Source organism: Stegostoma tigrinum, chromosome 7 (assembly GCF_030684315.1).
Source record: "Stegostoma tigrinum isolate sSteTig4 chromosome 7, sSteTig4.hap1, whole genome shotgun sequence".
NCBI classification, from domain to species: Eukaryota; Metazoa; Chordata; class Chondrichthyes; order Orectolobiformes; family Stegostomatidae; genus Stegostoma; species Stegostoma tigrinum.
In genome coordinates this window covers 10,905,520-10,920,538 of record NC_081360.1, presented here as the reverse complement: position 1 = coordinate 10,920,538, position 15,019 = coordinate 10,905,520, and the positions used below count along the sequence as shown (strand labels likewise).

Sequence of the window (15,019 nt, the reverse complement as noted above, 5' to 3'; positions counted from 1 at the left end):
ATACAACCATTGGGCTCTCAATCCTGGTCCCAGAGAGCAGTGTCTATGCCCCTAATTATACTATCCCCAATTACAACAATATTTATGAGCCTCCTGCATCTCCTTCACATCAGATCAACTGCAATTTTCTCATTTGGAGACTGTTTGACAGCTGCTGGTCCTGAGCGAGCTGGCATATACATTCCACCATGGCAACAGCAATGATGATGCCTTTTGTGGCTGACTCATTGTTCCAATAAATCTATGTCAGGAATATCACAAATGGAACATATCCTTAGTATTGTGAGCACTCAACATTCGCAACACTCAGAATATAGCATAGCCTTCTTTACAGTGCACCATGGAGGATTCTGACAAAGACACCATGAAATGCTTCTACATGGCCCTTTGACAGAGCATACCTAATTCTGATGTATGTATCATGTCATGTCACAAACATAAAGCAGGAGATTGTAAATTCAGTAGGATTACTGGAAACGTACTTCCTCATTACTCCCATCCCTGTTACCCAAAAAGGACAGTATTGTATATAAGATTATGTTGGCGAATACTTGGAAGTCAAGGTGAGAGGAAAGCTACTCCATGCCCTTGTGCAGCCTATGAGACTTTACATTGTCTTTGTGAATTATGGCCCACATTATTAATGTTACTTGTGATTACTTCAACTTCATGGATAATCTGCAATGACATGCTCAAGATTGCTCATGGTCAGGATGTGTATCCAACATACTTGTTCACTGTGTGTATTTCACATGTAGAATGCTATGATTACAGATGTCTTCAACCTGCACAACTTAAGTGGGTATTGAATGCAATTGCCCCTTGAAAGGCCTCGAACCACCCACTAGTGGAACCAGTATGCTCGGACAGGGAGAAACCACTTACTTTGCGCATTCTGGGTGCTTTTTCAGACGAGATTGGGTGTTTTATCTCCCAGCATTATCTTCAAGACCCAACTTTAGAATGTAGTCATAAACATCATCATGGTGTACTGTACCCCAAGATAGCCAGAGCGATATGACTGTTGATCCCTGATCATCTTCTCGTAATTTATATCCTTTATCGTCTCCCAACCTAATATGTTGAGTTGCCACCCATCACAGTTGTTGCTGTCTCTGCATTTCAACATGCTACCTCCAATCCACACAACTGACTTCCCCAACTTGGCATCCACATCAGACACCTAGGATTGACACTCTCCACTGACTTGAAACGACAGTTCGGACTGATAAGTGACCCCAGGCTAATTTTTGCATGCTCTCTGAATTTACTGAATCCCTAGACTTGTTTGCACTGGACTTACAATTTAGTCAAGGTCATTCCTGTAACAATTTTGAACATCTGACTCTGACCACCTTGATCAGCCAACTGACAATGTCCAAGCCCCTGGACTGAGATTGGATCATACTCTTGTCTGACTGTGGCTACACCCAGAATATGAGTCCTCCTTGACTTGACCTATTCTGCTTATATTTTGAGATGAAGCCATTTAGCTTGAGTACAAGTAGCGTTAAGTAGATGTGATATTGATGGAGCACAATGCCACACAGCAACATGTCAATCCCTTGACTGATCGTTGCTGACAACCATGACAAGCTTTGGCTTTGTGCATGCACTAAACAGTAAGGCAGGACAGAAATATAGGGTATACTAAATATGTAGCTTTTGACTTTGGAATGTCTAAATTCCTGGCAGCATGATATAAGAACTTAAGTTAACTAGGTTTCTCTGGTCAGGATTCATGCCTCTTAGGTGAATAGCTGTATTATCGCCCACACACTCATTAGATTAAATTGCAAGTAAATATCTGTGTATTGTATTGAAGGTCAGGTGCAAACATGGTTCTGAACATGTAACACAACCGAATTAAAAATTAATATAAATGTTAATAAAAAGGAAATGAAAATGATTGGTAATCAGTCTAACAGTCAAGGAAACACTCTTCTGTATGAGGGTCAGACTTTCAACAAAATAATTTTTTATAAAGAGGTAAACACAATTTCTTTTAGAGTCAATAGAGCCATAGAGTTGTACAGCACGGAAACAGATCCTTCGATCCAACTCGGCCATGACGACCAGATGTCTTAAATTAATCTAGTCCCATTTGCCAGCATCTATCCCATATCACTCTAAACCCTATTCATTTACTCATCCAGATGTTTTTAAATGTTGTTATTGTACCAGCATCCACCACTTCCGCTGGCAGCTCATTCCATACACGCACCACCCTTTGTATGAAAACGTTGCCCCTTAGATTCCTTTTAAATCTTTTCCCTATCACCTTAAATCTATGCCCTCTATTTTTGGACTTCCCCACTCTGTGGAAAAGATCTTGTCTATTCACCCTATCCATGTCCCTCATGATTTTGTAAACCTCTATAAGGTCACCCTCAGTCTCTGATGCTCCAGGGAAAATAACCTCAGTATATTCAGCTTCTCCTTATCGCTCAAACCCTCCATCTAAAGCTGGCAATATCCTTGTAAATCCTTCTTGAACCCTTTCAAGTTTAACAACATCTTTCCTATAACAAGGAGACCAGAGTTGTAGGCAGTATTCCAAAACTGGTCAAATACAGTATCTGACAGCTGTGCGGAGGAAGGATTTCTCAGAGGAGGAATAGGAAAGGTGAAATCACAATGCTCGGGATACACTACAGGCCCCCCAAGAGCTGGCGGGAGTTAGAGGAGAGAATATGTAGAGAGATTGAATGGGGGAGAATTTGTAAGGACCATTCAGGAGGGATTCTTGACACAATATGTAAACAACCCAACCAGGCAAGGAGTTATACTGGGCCTATTTTTGCTAAATGAGTCTGGCCAGGTGAGTGAAGTTTAGGTGGGGGAGCCCTTTGGGAGTAGTGACTATAATACTGTGAATTTTAAGATACTCATGAATAGGGATAACAGCAGTTCTTGGGTGAACGTGTTAAATTGGGGAAAGATGAACTACAAAAATATTAGACAAGAACTGAAGAATTTTGATTGAAGGCGGCTCTTTGAGGGTAAATCTACATCAGATATGTGGGAATATTTCAAATGGCAGTTGATAAAGAGTTCAGGAGAGGCACATTACTTGTGAGAATGAAAATTAGGTATGGCAAGTTATGTAAACCTTGGATGACCAGGGATGTTATGACCTTGATCAGAAAGGAAAAGGAAGCATACGTATGGTCTGGGAGGATGGGAACTGACAAAGCCCTTGAAGTAGAGAAGGAAAGTAGGAAAGAACGTAAACAAGGAATTAGATGGGCTAAAAGGAGTCTGAAAAGTCATTAGCAAACAGGATTAAGGAGAATCCCAAGGCTGTTTATACATATATAAGAAGCAAGAGGGTAGGCAGGGAAAGGGTTTACCCACTCAAGGACAAAGGAGGGAATCTATGGCTGGAACCAGAAGAAGTAGGTGAGGTCCTAAACAAATACATTGTGTCAGTATTCACCAAAGAGGACAAATTGGCAGAGGACGATGTCAGGAAAGGAGTGTTGAGCTTTTAAGCCAAGTTGCTATTAAAACGGAAGAGGTATTGTGTGTCTTAAGAAGTGTTATGATAGATAAGCCCCCGGGTCCTGATGGGATCTATCCCAGTATTCTGACAGAGCTAAGAGAACAAATTGCTGGAGCATTGACAGCCATCTTTGTATTATGTTTGGGCACAGGTGAGGTCCCAGATGACTGGAGAATAACGAATGTTGTTTAAGAAGGGCAGCAGGGATAAACCAGGAAATTACAGGCCTGTGAATCTCACATCAGTGATCGGTAAATTATTGGAAAAGATTCTCAGAGCCAAGATCTATATGCATTTAGAATCAAATGGACATATTAGTGATAGACAGCATGGTTTTGTGCAGGAGAGATCATGCCTCACTAACTTGATTGAGTTTTTTGGTGACAAAGATGATTGATAAGGGGAAAACAGTTGATGTCTACATGGATTTCAGTAAAGTCTTTGACAAGGTTACTCATGGCAGACAGGTACAAAAGATGAAGTCACATGGTATCGGGGTGAGCTAGCAAGATGGATACAGAACTGGCTTAGTCATAGGATGCAGGGTTTGGCAGTGAAAGGATGCTTTTTGGAATGGAGGGCTGTGTCTAGGTGGCGTTCCACAACGATCAGTACTGGGATCTCTGTTGTTCATGATCAACATAAATGATTTGGAGGAAAACATAGCTGGGCTAATTAGTAAGGGTGTGAATGATACAAAGATTGGTGGAGTTGCAGATACTGGGTAGAATTTTCAGAAAATACAGCAGGACACAGGCCAGTTGGAGGCCTGGGCAGAAAAATGGCAGGTGGAGTTTAATCTGGACAAATTGAAGTGATGCATTTTGGAAGGTCGAGTACTGGTGGAAATTATATGGTGAATGGGAGAAACCTTCGGAGTATTGATATGCAGAGAGATCTGAGTTCGTGGGTCCACAGATCATGCAAGGTGGCAGCACATGGAAAATAAGGCAGTAAAAACATTTATAGCATACTTGACTTCATTAGAAGGGGTACTGAGTATAAGTTACACTGCAGCTTTATGGAACTTTAGATAGGCCATACTTGGAATATTGTGTACAGTTCTGATCACCACACTACCAGAAGGATGTGGATGCTTTGGAGACGGTACAGAAAAGGTTTACCAGGATCTTGCTTGCTATGGGGGATTTTAGCTATGAAGAAAGGTTGGTTAGACTGGGTTTATTTTCACTGGAATGCAGGAGATTGAGGGGAGACCTAATAGAAGTTATAAGACTGTGAATGGTATGGATGAGATTAGATTAGATTCCCTACAGTGTGGAAACAGGCCCTTTGGCCCAACAAGTCCACACTGCTCCTTGGAGCATCCCACACACCCCTGAACACTACGGGCAATTTAGCATGGCCGATTCACCTACCCTGCACATCTTTGTGGGAGGAAACCGGAGCACCCAGAGGAAACCCACGCAGACACGGGGAGAATGTACAAACTCTGCACAGTTACCCGAGGCTGGAATCGAACCCAGGTCCCTGGCGTTGTGAGGCTGCAGTGCTAACCATTGAGCCACTGTGCTGCCCAAATGGATAGAATGTAAAGTATGAGGTTTTCTTCCCCGGGTGGAGGGATAAATTACGAGAGGACACAGGTTCAAGGTGCGAGGGGGAAGTTTAAAACAGATGTGTGAGACAAATTTTTCACACAAAGGTAGTGAGTGCCTGGGACACATTGTCAGAAGAGGTGTTGGAAGTGGACACAAAAGCAGCATTCAAGAAGCATCTGGGTGAATCCATGAATAGGAAGAGAATAGAGGGATATGGGTCCTGAAAGTGAAGACAATTTTAACATGGAAGAGCAAAATGTGTTAGAGCAGGCTTGGCGGGCAAAAGGGCCTGTTCCTTAGCTGTTTTGTGCCCTGTTCTTTGTTTGTTCTTTGTTCAATATCCTGTACAGCCGCCACATAACCTCCCAACTCCGATACTCAATGCACACTGACCCAATAAAGACAAGCATACCAAAGCCTTCCTCACTATTCCATCTACTTGGGACTTCACATTCAAGGAACTATGAAACTACACTCTATGGCCTCTTTGCTCAGCAATACTCCCCAGGACCTTACCACTAAGTACATAAGTCCTGCACTGATTTGCCTTTCCAAAATGCAGCATCCCACATGTATCCAGTTTAAACTCCATCTGCAACTCCTTGGCCAATTGGCCCATCTGATCAAGGTCCCACCAAACTCTGAGGTAATCTTCTTTGCTGTCAACTACACCACCAATTTTGGTGTCATCTGCTAACTTACCAACCATACCTCCTATTTTCACATCCAAGTCATTTGTATAAATGACAAAAAGCACTGGATCCAGGGCCGATCCTTGTGGCACATCACTGGATCACAGACCTCCAGTCTGAAAGGAACCCTCCACCACCACCCTCTGTCTTCTACCTTCAAGCCAGCTCTATATCCAGATGGCTGGTTCTGCCTGTATTTCAGGTTATTTATCCTTGCTAATTACAGTCTACCACAAACAGCCTCATTGAATGCCTTACTGAAGTCCATGTAGATCACATCCACCACTCAGCCCTCATCAATCCTCTTCATTACTTCTTCAAAAAACTTAATCAATTTAGTGAGACATGATTTCCCATGCAAAAAGCCATGTTGACTATCCCTAATCCATCCAAGCCTTTCCAAATATATGTAAATCCTGTTCCTCAAGATTCCTCCAACAACTTGCCCACCACTGATGTCAAGCTCACTGGTTTATAGATAACAAAGTGTGAAGCTGGATGAACACAGTAGGCCAAGCAGCATCTCAGGAGCACAAAAGCTGACTTTTCGGTCCTAGACCCTTCATCAGAGAGGGGATGGGGAGGGGGTTCTAGATAAATAGGGAGAGAGGGGGAGGCGGACCGAAGATGGAGAGAAAAGAAGATAGGTGGAGAGGACAGTATAGGTGGGGAGGGGATAGGTCAGTCCAGGGAAGATGGACAGGTCAAGGAGGTGGGATGAGGTTAGTAGGTAGGAAATGGAGGTGTGGCTTGAGGTGGGAGGAAGGGATAGGTGAGAGGAAGAACAGGTTAGGGAGGCGGAGACAAGCTGGGCTGGTTTTGGGATGCAGTGGGGGGAGGGGACGAGCTGGGCTGGTTTTGGGATGGAGTTAGGGAAGGGGAGATTTTGAAGCTTGTGAAGTCCACATTGATACCATTGGGCTGCAGGGTTCCCAAGCGGAATATGAGTTGCTGTTCCTGCAAACTCAGATGGCTTCATTGTGGCACTGCAGGAGGCCCATGATGGACATGTCGTCTGTGGAATGGGAGGGAGAGTTAAAATGGTTTGCGACTGGGAGGTGCAGTTGTTCATTGCGAACCGAGCGGAGGTGTTCTGCAACGCGGTCCCCAAGCCTCCGCTTGGTTTCCCCACTGTAAAGGAAGCCACATCGGGTACAGTGGGCACAGTATACCACATTGGCAGATGTGCAGGTGAACATCTGCTTAATATGGAAAGACATCTTGGGGCCTGGGATGTGGGTGAGGGAGGAGGTGTGGGAGCAAGTGTAGCACTTCCTGCGGTTGCAGGGGAAGGTGCACAATTTTAACCTCACTAGTTTATAGTTCCCTGACTTTTCCTTGCCATCTTTCTCAAATAGTGGCACCATGTTAGCCAACCTCAAGTCTTCAGGCACCTCACCTGTGGCTACTGATAATACAAATATCTCTGCAAGGGGCCCAGCAATCATTTCCCTAGCTTCCCACAGAGTTCTAGGGTACACCTGATCAGTCCTGGGGATTTATCGACCTTTACACCTTTTTAAGATGTCTAGCACCTCCTCCTCTGTATTATGGACATTTTTCAAGATGTCATTATTTATTTGATCATGTTCTCTATCTTCCATATCCTTCTCCACAGTAAACAATGATGCAAAATACTTCTTTATTATCTCCTCCATTTCTTGCAGTTCCACACAAAGATGGCCTTGCTGGTTTATAAAGGACCCTACTCTTTTCGTTGTTCCACTTTTGCCCTTAATATTTGTAGAATTTGTATTTGTAGAATCCCTTGGGATTCTCATTAATCTATTTGTTAAAGCTATCTCATGTTCCCTTTCTGTCCTCCTGATTTCCCTCTTAAGCATACTCCTACTGCCTTTGCACACTTCTAGGGATTCACTCAATCCCTGTTGTCTATACCTGACACACGTTTCCTTCTTATTCTTGAGAAAACCTCAACTTCTCTAATCACCCAGCATTCCCTTCACCTACCAGTCTTGCCCTTCACCCTAACAGGAACAGACAGTTTCTGGACTCTTGTTATCCCATTTTGAAGGCATCCTATTTTTAAGCTATCCCTTTACCTGCGAATATCCACCCCCAGTCAACTTTCAAAAGTTCTTGCCGAATACTGACAAAATTGGCCTTCCTCCAATTTAGAACACCATTCACATAAGTCCACAATACTGTTGCTAATGTCCGAGACAATCATAAATTGTAAATCAGGAAAACTGTTTATTTATTTGCCACTGTATTTTGTTAGAAATTTTCTTGGGCAAATTGAATATAGATCAACTAAACCTGTCCATTCCAGTACATAATCTCATGGAACCCCTTTTCATTTATTGTCGATATGCAAACACAAACTAGCACTGATAAAACTACTGCACACACTAGATCAAAACTTGTGCCCTCCTCCTTGACATGTTTGGTGGCCATGTAATCAGGCATTTGGTTGTTTACATGGCCATATGGTTGATGGTGGGGAATCCATCACTATCCTATATTCAATCCAAATAAGTAAATGGTGGGAAGGCCCATGGGTTGTTTTGCCAACCCACCACCATTTAAAGCCCTTAAGTGAAAAAATTAACGTTTAGTTAAGGCCCTTATGCAGCCTCTATTAGTAGTAATCTAGTGGCAGGAGGAGGGCTCACTATGTGACAAGAAAACTTTGGCATGTATGTCTGGTGGCCCCTAGGGGCTCTGCATTCAGAGATCCTCAGTTGAATGAGGGACAAAGCAATGGATAAGGAAGGGCCATATTGAAAGCCATCCTGACTTTGCTGATCACCCTTGCACAACTTCTTCCCCTGTGACTCCAAATCCATGAACAGCATCCCACCATCACCCAGCTGTGGTCAGGGTCAGGGAACTCAGTTGATTCTTTCCAGCAGCAGCAAACCCTCTCTACTGACACTGCAGTTCAAAGAGCTGTTAGTCTCTGATTGGCTAGTGGACCTGGAATCCTTCAACTGTCAGTGGCTTAACAAGTGTCTGATTGGCTTGTGATGGTGGCAGGGGCTCACAAAAGAGGTGACTCGGGGCCTGATAACATTCCAGTCAATCTCTGAGACATCCACTCTGGGAACAAAGTTCTGTCCATCAGCACCAAAACCACGAGAGTAGGCTTGAACTGAGAGTTGAACTTCTCGGTCACTTTTCAGAAAGAATAATTTTGTTACACAGTGAATAAAGAATTTAATTGATGTTGACTGATTCATACGATCCTTCTCTACCACCATTCTCTTTCTGATTATCAAATGGAGTTCTTACAATGTAGAAAACAGCACACCCAGGAATTACAAGATTGGTTTGACCTCAGCTGCAGTATTGTGTTCAATGTTGAGCACAATACTTTAGGAAGGATGTGAAGATATTGGAGACTTCATCTATATGGATAGATTACAGATACTGAGGTTACACTTCTTTGAGAAGTGAAGGTTGAAAAAAGATTCAACAGAAGTGTCCAACGTAGCATGACAATGAATCAAAACCTACTCATAAATATACTGAACTTTTAACTTCACTGTCTGTATTTTAAAAGAGGACTGCTACAGTTAAGAGATGACTGCAGAAATAAATTCAGTGACTGAGAGATAGTAGGAACTACAAATGCTGGAGAATCTGAGATAACACAGCGTACAGCTGGATGAACACAGTAGGCTAAGCAGCATCAGAGGAGCAAGAAGGCTGACGTTCCAGGCCTAGACCCTACTTCAGAAGTTTCTGAGGAAGGGTCTAGGCCCGAAATGTCAGCCTTCCTGCTCCTCTGATGCTGCTTGGCCTGCTGTGTTCATCTAGCTTTACACCTTGTTATCTCTAGATTCTAAATGTCAGGTAGTGTTCACTGTGGACCCATGGAGTAACATTCCTGCACATAATTAGGGAAGCTTCAAAAAGAAAGACTAAAATGGGAGAGATTACAACTGGCTTGACTTATGGGGGTCCTGTCTTCTACATCTGAATCTGGCCAATACTACTATTGGCCCTGTTGAGACTACAAAGCTGATGGCCAATCTGATTGACCCCTGTTCTCCGAGAGAGGACAATTGCTGAGTGAGGGGCAGAAATCCCATGTCCAGCCAAGTAGGGCATTTAATGCCACTTTAGGGCATTAAATGGTTGTGGGACAGCTAGTTTTGGCATAGGTGTGTTCCTTGATGAATCTCTGGTGATGAGGTGGGAAATGTCATTTTCCGAAAAATTCTACCCTATGATTCCATGATGAATAATCTGAAGTACTTGCAAGTCAGTTATCACAAGAGAGATGCATATGAACCACAACGACAAAATTTCGGTCCTCCACAAATATTCATTTGAAGCCTTCAAAAACAATGCCTTGCCACAATTTTCTTTGCTGTTTTTCACACTGAGACAGTGACGTTTAATGCATACTTTTGCAAGATCGAGATAAGAACAGACACCAAGATCAAGTGTAAGCTGAGTTACTGATGCTAAGAGCTATCCTGCAAAATCATTGACTGATTACTTATATTTGTCAGTGGAAAGTAACATCCTATGTGAACTACACAAAAGCAAAAACCAAAAGAACTGCAGATGCTGTAAATCAGCAACAAAAACAAAGTTGCTGGAAAAGCTCAGCAGGTCTGGCAGCATCTGTGAAGGAGAAAAGAGAGTTAAGGTTTCGGGTCGGGTGACCATTCCTCAGAACTGGTTCTGAGTCCCCACTTCTGAGGGCGGGTCACCGGACCCAAAACATTAACTCTGTTTTCTCCTTCACAGATGCTGCCAGATCTGCTGAGCTTCTCCAGCAACTTTGTTTTTGTACACACAAAAACAAATTCCTTACCTGTTAATATCCCAGATCTTAATAGTGTTATCCATGGAACAAGATGCTACAAAATCACCACAGCTGTGCCACGAACAGCCCCAGACAGCATGAAGATGGCCAGTAAATGTGGATGCACATTCAACTTTTGTAAAATCCCAAATCTTCACTGTTTTGTCTCCACTGGTGGTAGCTAGCATGTTGCCACTGCAGAAAAAAGGATTCATAGAATGAGATTATGGTATCATTTTTTTTGTTCATTTTGTCTTGTTGCATTCTTTTATTTTTATTTTTCAATCAGAAATCCACCTCATCAAAGCGCAACGAATGCCAGAAGGTGTCTAACTCTGGGAAGAACTGGTTTATTTGATTGTTTTATTCAAAGAAAGGAATTCCTTGAGGCAGAATAGACCAGGCTCCATTTCGTTCACTATCCATTGAACTGATAGAACCATTAGAGAACGATAATGGAATATTTGATTATTCATGGCAATTGATTTTAATTTATTAATCCAGAGTGTTATTCAGAGGTTCACATAAAAACTAGTATATGTTGTTCAGTCTGGAAACAGAGTTTCAGAAGTCAGTTTGAAGCTGAGATCATGACCTGCAGAACTAACATGATTAATATTCATCCTATTATGTTGACATTGATATTGTATCTCATCTTCAGAATTAAGTTTGTAATAACACATTGGACTAGGCCATTGGCCTTAAATATTCAAGTCCTGACATTTTGTGACACCGATTAGATCCAGATGTCCACAATTCAATAAATATCAGGGGCTCACAGATTAGTAAAGTACAACAAGATAGGAATATCTGAGGATGAATCAATATTTATAAATTGATATTAAATGCAAAAATGTCTAAAATGGAACTAATTTTTTAAATTAAAAATTCAGTTCTATAATAGATCCTTTCCATTGAGAAACATTTATCAAAACATATCCTTAAGTTTAAGTCAATGAAATCAAGAAAAAAGTTAGTGTATTTTGCTTTGTAGATTCAGGTCTAATTTAGAATATCTACTTTCATTAAAACATTTTTTAATAAAATGTCTTTTCCAGGTTAAAAGAATATGTGTGGGGCAGGGGTGACAAATTTTTAAAAGATCTCATATTCTAATTTGTATTTTGAAACAAATCCAAAAATTGTCAGTTTGCTCAGGTCTTAATGCTGGTACATTTCCAGAAAGAAATCTCCTGTAATAGCCTAGGTCACAGGCAGAGTGTTATAATGCTTCAAGAGAAGCACTTGATGAAAAGAAGAATATCAGAATTTTTTTTGTATGAAGATTTCTGGGGCTTTTTGAACTGATATGAAATGACAGGGAAAATGTTTTAAAGCAACCCTTGATTACTCCCTATGAAAATGGCAAACAGAACATGTTTACTAAATAAAATGTATAGAAAGGGGATTTTTGACTTCAATAGTCCCTCAACGTTCTGATGTTTCATGAGCCACCTCCTAACCCTCTAATTTTCCATCTATATTCCTTTACCAAACATCTTCATAACACTGAAGACAACTATGAGGTCACTGAAGCGTCCTGACCCAAAATGTCAGTTTCCTGCTCCACTAACGCTGCTGGCCTGCTGTGTTCCTCCAGCTTCACACTGTGTTATCTTATTAGATCACTCCTCTACTTTTGATTTCAAAAATAAAAGTGGGATAGCCTGTCCAACCTTTAGACAAGTCTAATTATCTTTCTATTTCTTTTCCAAGTCATACAATGTTTAATCAAAACTGTAGATTGTGGCAATTCACAGACTCCCAGACGAACTGTTTATTCTGCGGTGCTGTGGACTCCATGGACCATGTATATATTGTTTGTGGGCGTTTGCTCTTCCTTCTTTTGAAAAAAACCTTCTGTTGTGATTTTGGTTGCACTTCAGCCCCAACTCTTAGTCTTTAGGCACCTGGTACAGACAGGTGTGGGCAGATCGAAGCACCTCCTTGCAGGTCTGAGCCTTGCTGGGCTGGCAATAAATGGGTCCAGGTGGCAAACTGTGGACAGGGTCATTTCTGCTGGCTGCCTGCCCCCTTCCATAGTTACATTCGAACCGAGGTAACCTTGAAGAGAGAGCACCAATGTATCCATCAATGCTCTTGATGCCTTTAGGAAGAGGTGGGCACTGCAGGGGACAGAGTGCTTTTCTTCCCCCTCAAAATCTATTTATTTTTTATTTATTCATTTGTATGACGTGGTTGTCACTGGTGGCCAGTACTTAATGCCCGTCCCCAGTTGGCCTTCAGAAGGTGGTGGTTAAAGTGCCTTCTTGAAACTTTGCAGTTTAGTTGCTGTGGTTTGATCCATGATGCCATTAGGGAGGGAATTCTAGGATTTTGACACAACACCAGTGAAAGGGGGGGGGGTGCGATATATTTCTAAGCTAGGATGGTGAGTGGCTTGGAGGGGAAATTCAAGGTTGTGGTGTTCCCATGTACCTGCTGCCCTTGTCCTTCTAAATGGAAGTGGTCGTGAGTTTGAAAGTTGCTATCTGACGATCTTTGGTGAATTTCTGCAGTCCATCTTGCAGAGAATACAGACTGCTCCTTTGAGCAGTGGTGATAGAGGGAGTGGATGCTTTGGATGTTGTGCTAATCAAGCAGGCTGCTTTGTCCTGCATGGTGTCAAACTTCTTAAGTGTAGTTGGAGCTGCACTCATCCAGACAACTGGGGAGTACTTCATCACATCCTTGCCATGTGTCAATAAAATGTGCAGATGGAAAAGCACAGCCTGATGGGCAGCATCTGAGGAGCAACAAAGTCAATGTTTTGGGCCAAAATCCTTTGTCAGCCCAAAATGTTGACTTTCCTGCTCGTTGGATGCTATGTGATCTGCTGTGCTTTTCCAGCTCCACATTTATGGACGGTAGCTTCTAGCATCTGCAGTCCTTACAATCTCCAACACTCCCTACTTATGCCTTTGTAGATGCTGAACAGGCTTTGGGGAGTCAGGAGGTGCATGACTCACCACAGTATTCCAAGCATCGAACCTGTTATTACAGCCACTGTGCTTATGTGGTGAGTTCAGTTGAATTTCTGGTCAATGGTAACCCCTAGGCTGTTGACAGCGGAGGATTCAGTGATGGTAGGACCATTGAATATCACGGGGCAGTGACTAGATTGTCTCTTATTGGTGATGGTCATTGCCTGATATTTGTATGGTATGAATGTTACTTGCCACCTGTCAACCCTAGCATGGAAATTGTCCCGATCTTGTTGCATTTGGACACGGACTGCTTCAGTACCTGAGGACTCATGAATGGTGTTGAACATTGTGCAATCATTGGCAAACATCTCCACTTCTGACCTTTTGATGGATGGATGGAAGGTCATTGATGAAGCAATTGGAAATGATTGGGCTTAGGAGACCACCCTGAGGAACTCCTGCAGAGTAATCCTGGATCTGAGATGACCGACCTCCAACAACCACGACCATCTTCCTTTGTTGATCCATTTAACTGTTGTCAATGAAAGCTCATGTTTTGGCTTGCCCAACTGCTTATCTATGATATTTCCCTACTGGATAATGACAAGATGCAAGTGTCTAGTAGATACTGTGGACAGAGTAGTGGTGGTCAAGAGAAGGTGTTGAGACGGAATGCAGTTAATGATAGGTATTCTGTGTGGTGTGGCTGTTAAACAGCGATTATGATGGGAGAATGGGATTTGATGTGCGAGGACATGTCAGCCATGCAGTCATGTGCCTACAACAGTGTGGTTTTATGGCTGCTATGCTACTACACTGTTGGTGAGGGGCAACTCTGAATTGCCAATGCTTGACCAGTTGCAGAGCAACCTTTCAAAGATGGCATGGGCACAAGAAATTTTATGATGAATCTCTGATAAGTTATGGGTTGTTTCTTGGAACAATGTGTGTTAAGATGGGATAAATTCAGACATGAGGGACACCATAGGGGTGGGGTATCAATAAGCCATGTTTGATAAGAATGTCATTGGGCTTCATAGCAAGAATCCCTTCAAAACATTCAATGCAATTCACACTTAACAAAACAAATATTAAATTCAGCCCTTTCCGTGGAACCTAATTGATGCTTTCTGGGAAGGTCCATGGTCTCTCCTTCATCAGCCTCATTAATGATTTCCTCACATAACTCAAATAGGTTAGTCAAATAACAATTCGTAAAGTTACACTAGTTCTCTGTGGTCTGCTCTATATTTCATAGAATCCCTATCCAGAGCCATACAGGATATTAGGATAGACGACTGAAGTCTTGGTCATAGTTTCAGAACAGTCACTATATCCCTAACAACAGATTTCAAAACTGACCACGTGGCTTCCCTCTCATCCTATTTGTAAATAAGGGAATGCATTTGAGTTTTGACAGATTGCAAATAATGTTTCTATAATTCCTTCACCCATTTATTTTCATCACTTTGCATGACACTAACAGGTCCTGAATATTTATCTGTTTATAGTCCTGTTGTTTTCTATACTGTTATTTCCTCTTCTATTAT

At 42.2% G+C, this 15,019-nt stretch overlaps 1 protein-coding gene across 4 annotated transcripts in view; it reads right to left on the bottom strand.

The window, feature by feature from the left end:
• Positions 1–15,019, bottom strand: part of LOC125453945 (sperm-associated antigen 16 protein) — an 825,922-nt gene that overhangs the window by 364,327 nt on the left and 446,576 nt on the right. For all 4 annotated transcript variants that reach the window (XM_059647037.1, XM_059647038.1, XM_059647039.1 and 1 more), the window contains one exon: positions 10,552–10,737. In XM_059647037.1, coding sequence (XP_059503020.1) covers positions 10,552–10,737 — 186 coding nt within the window. The remainder of the gene's footprint in view (positions 1–10,551; positions 10,738–15,019) is intronic.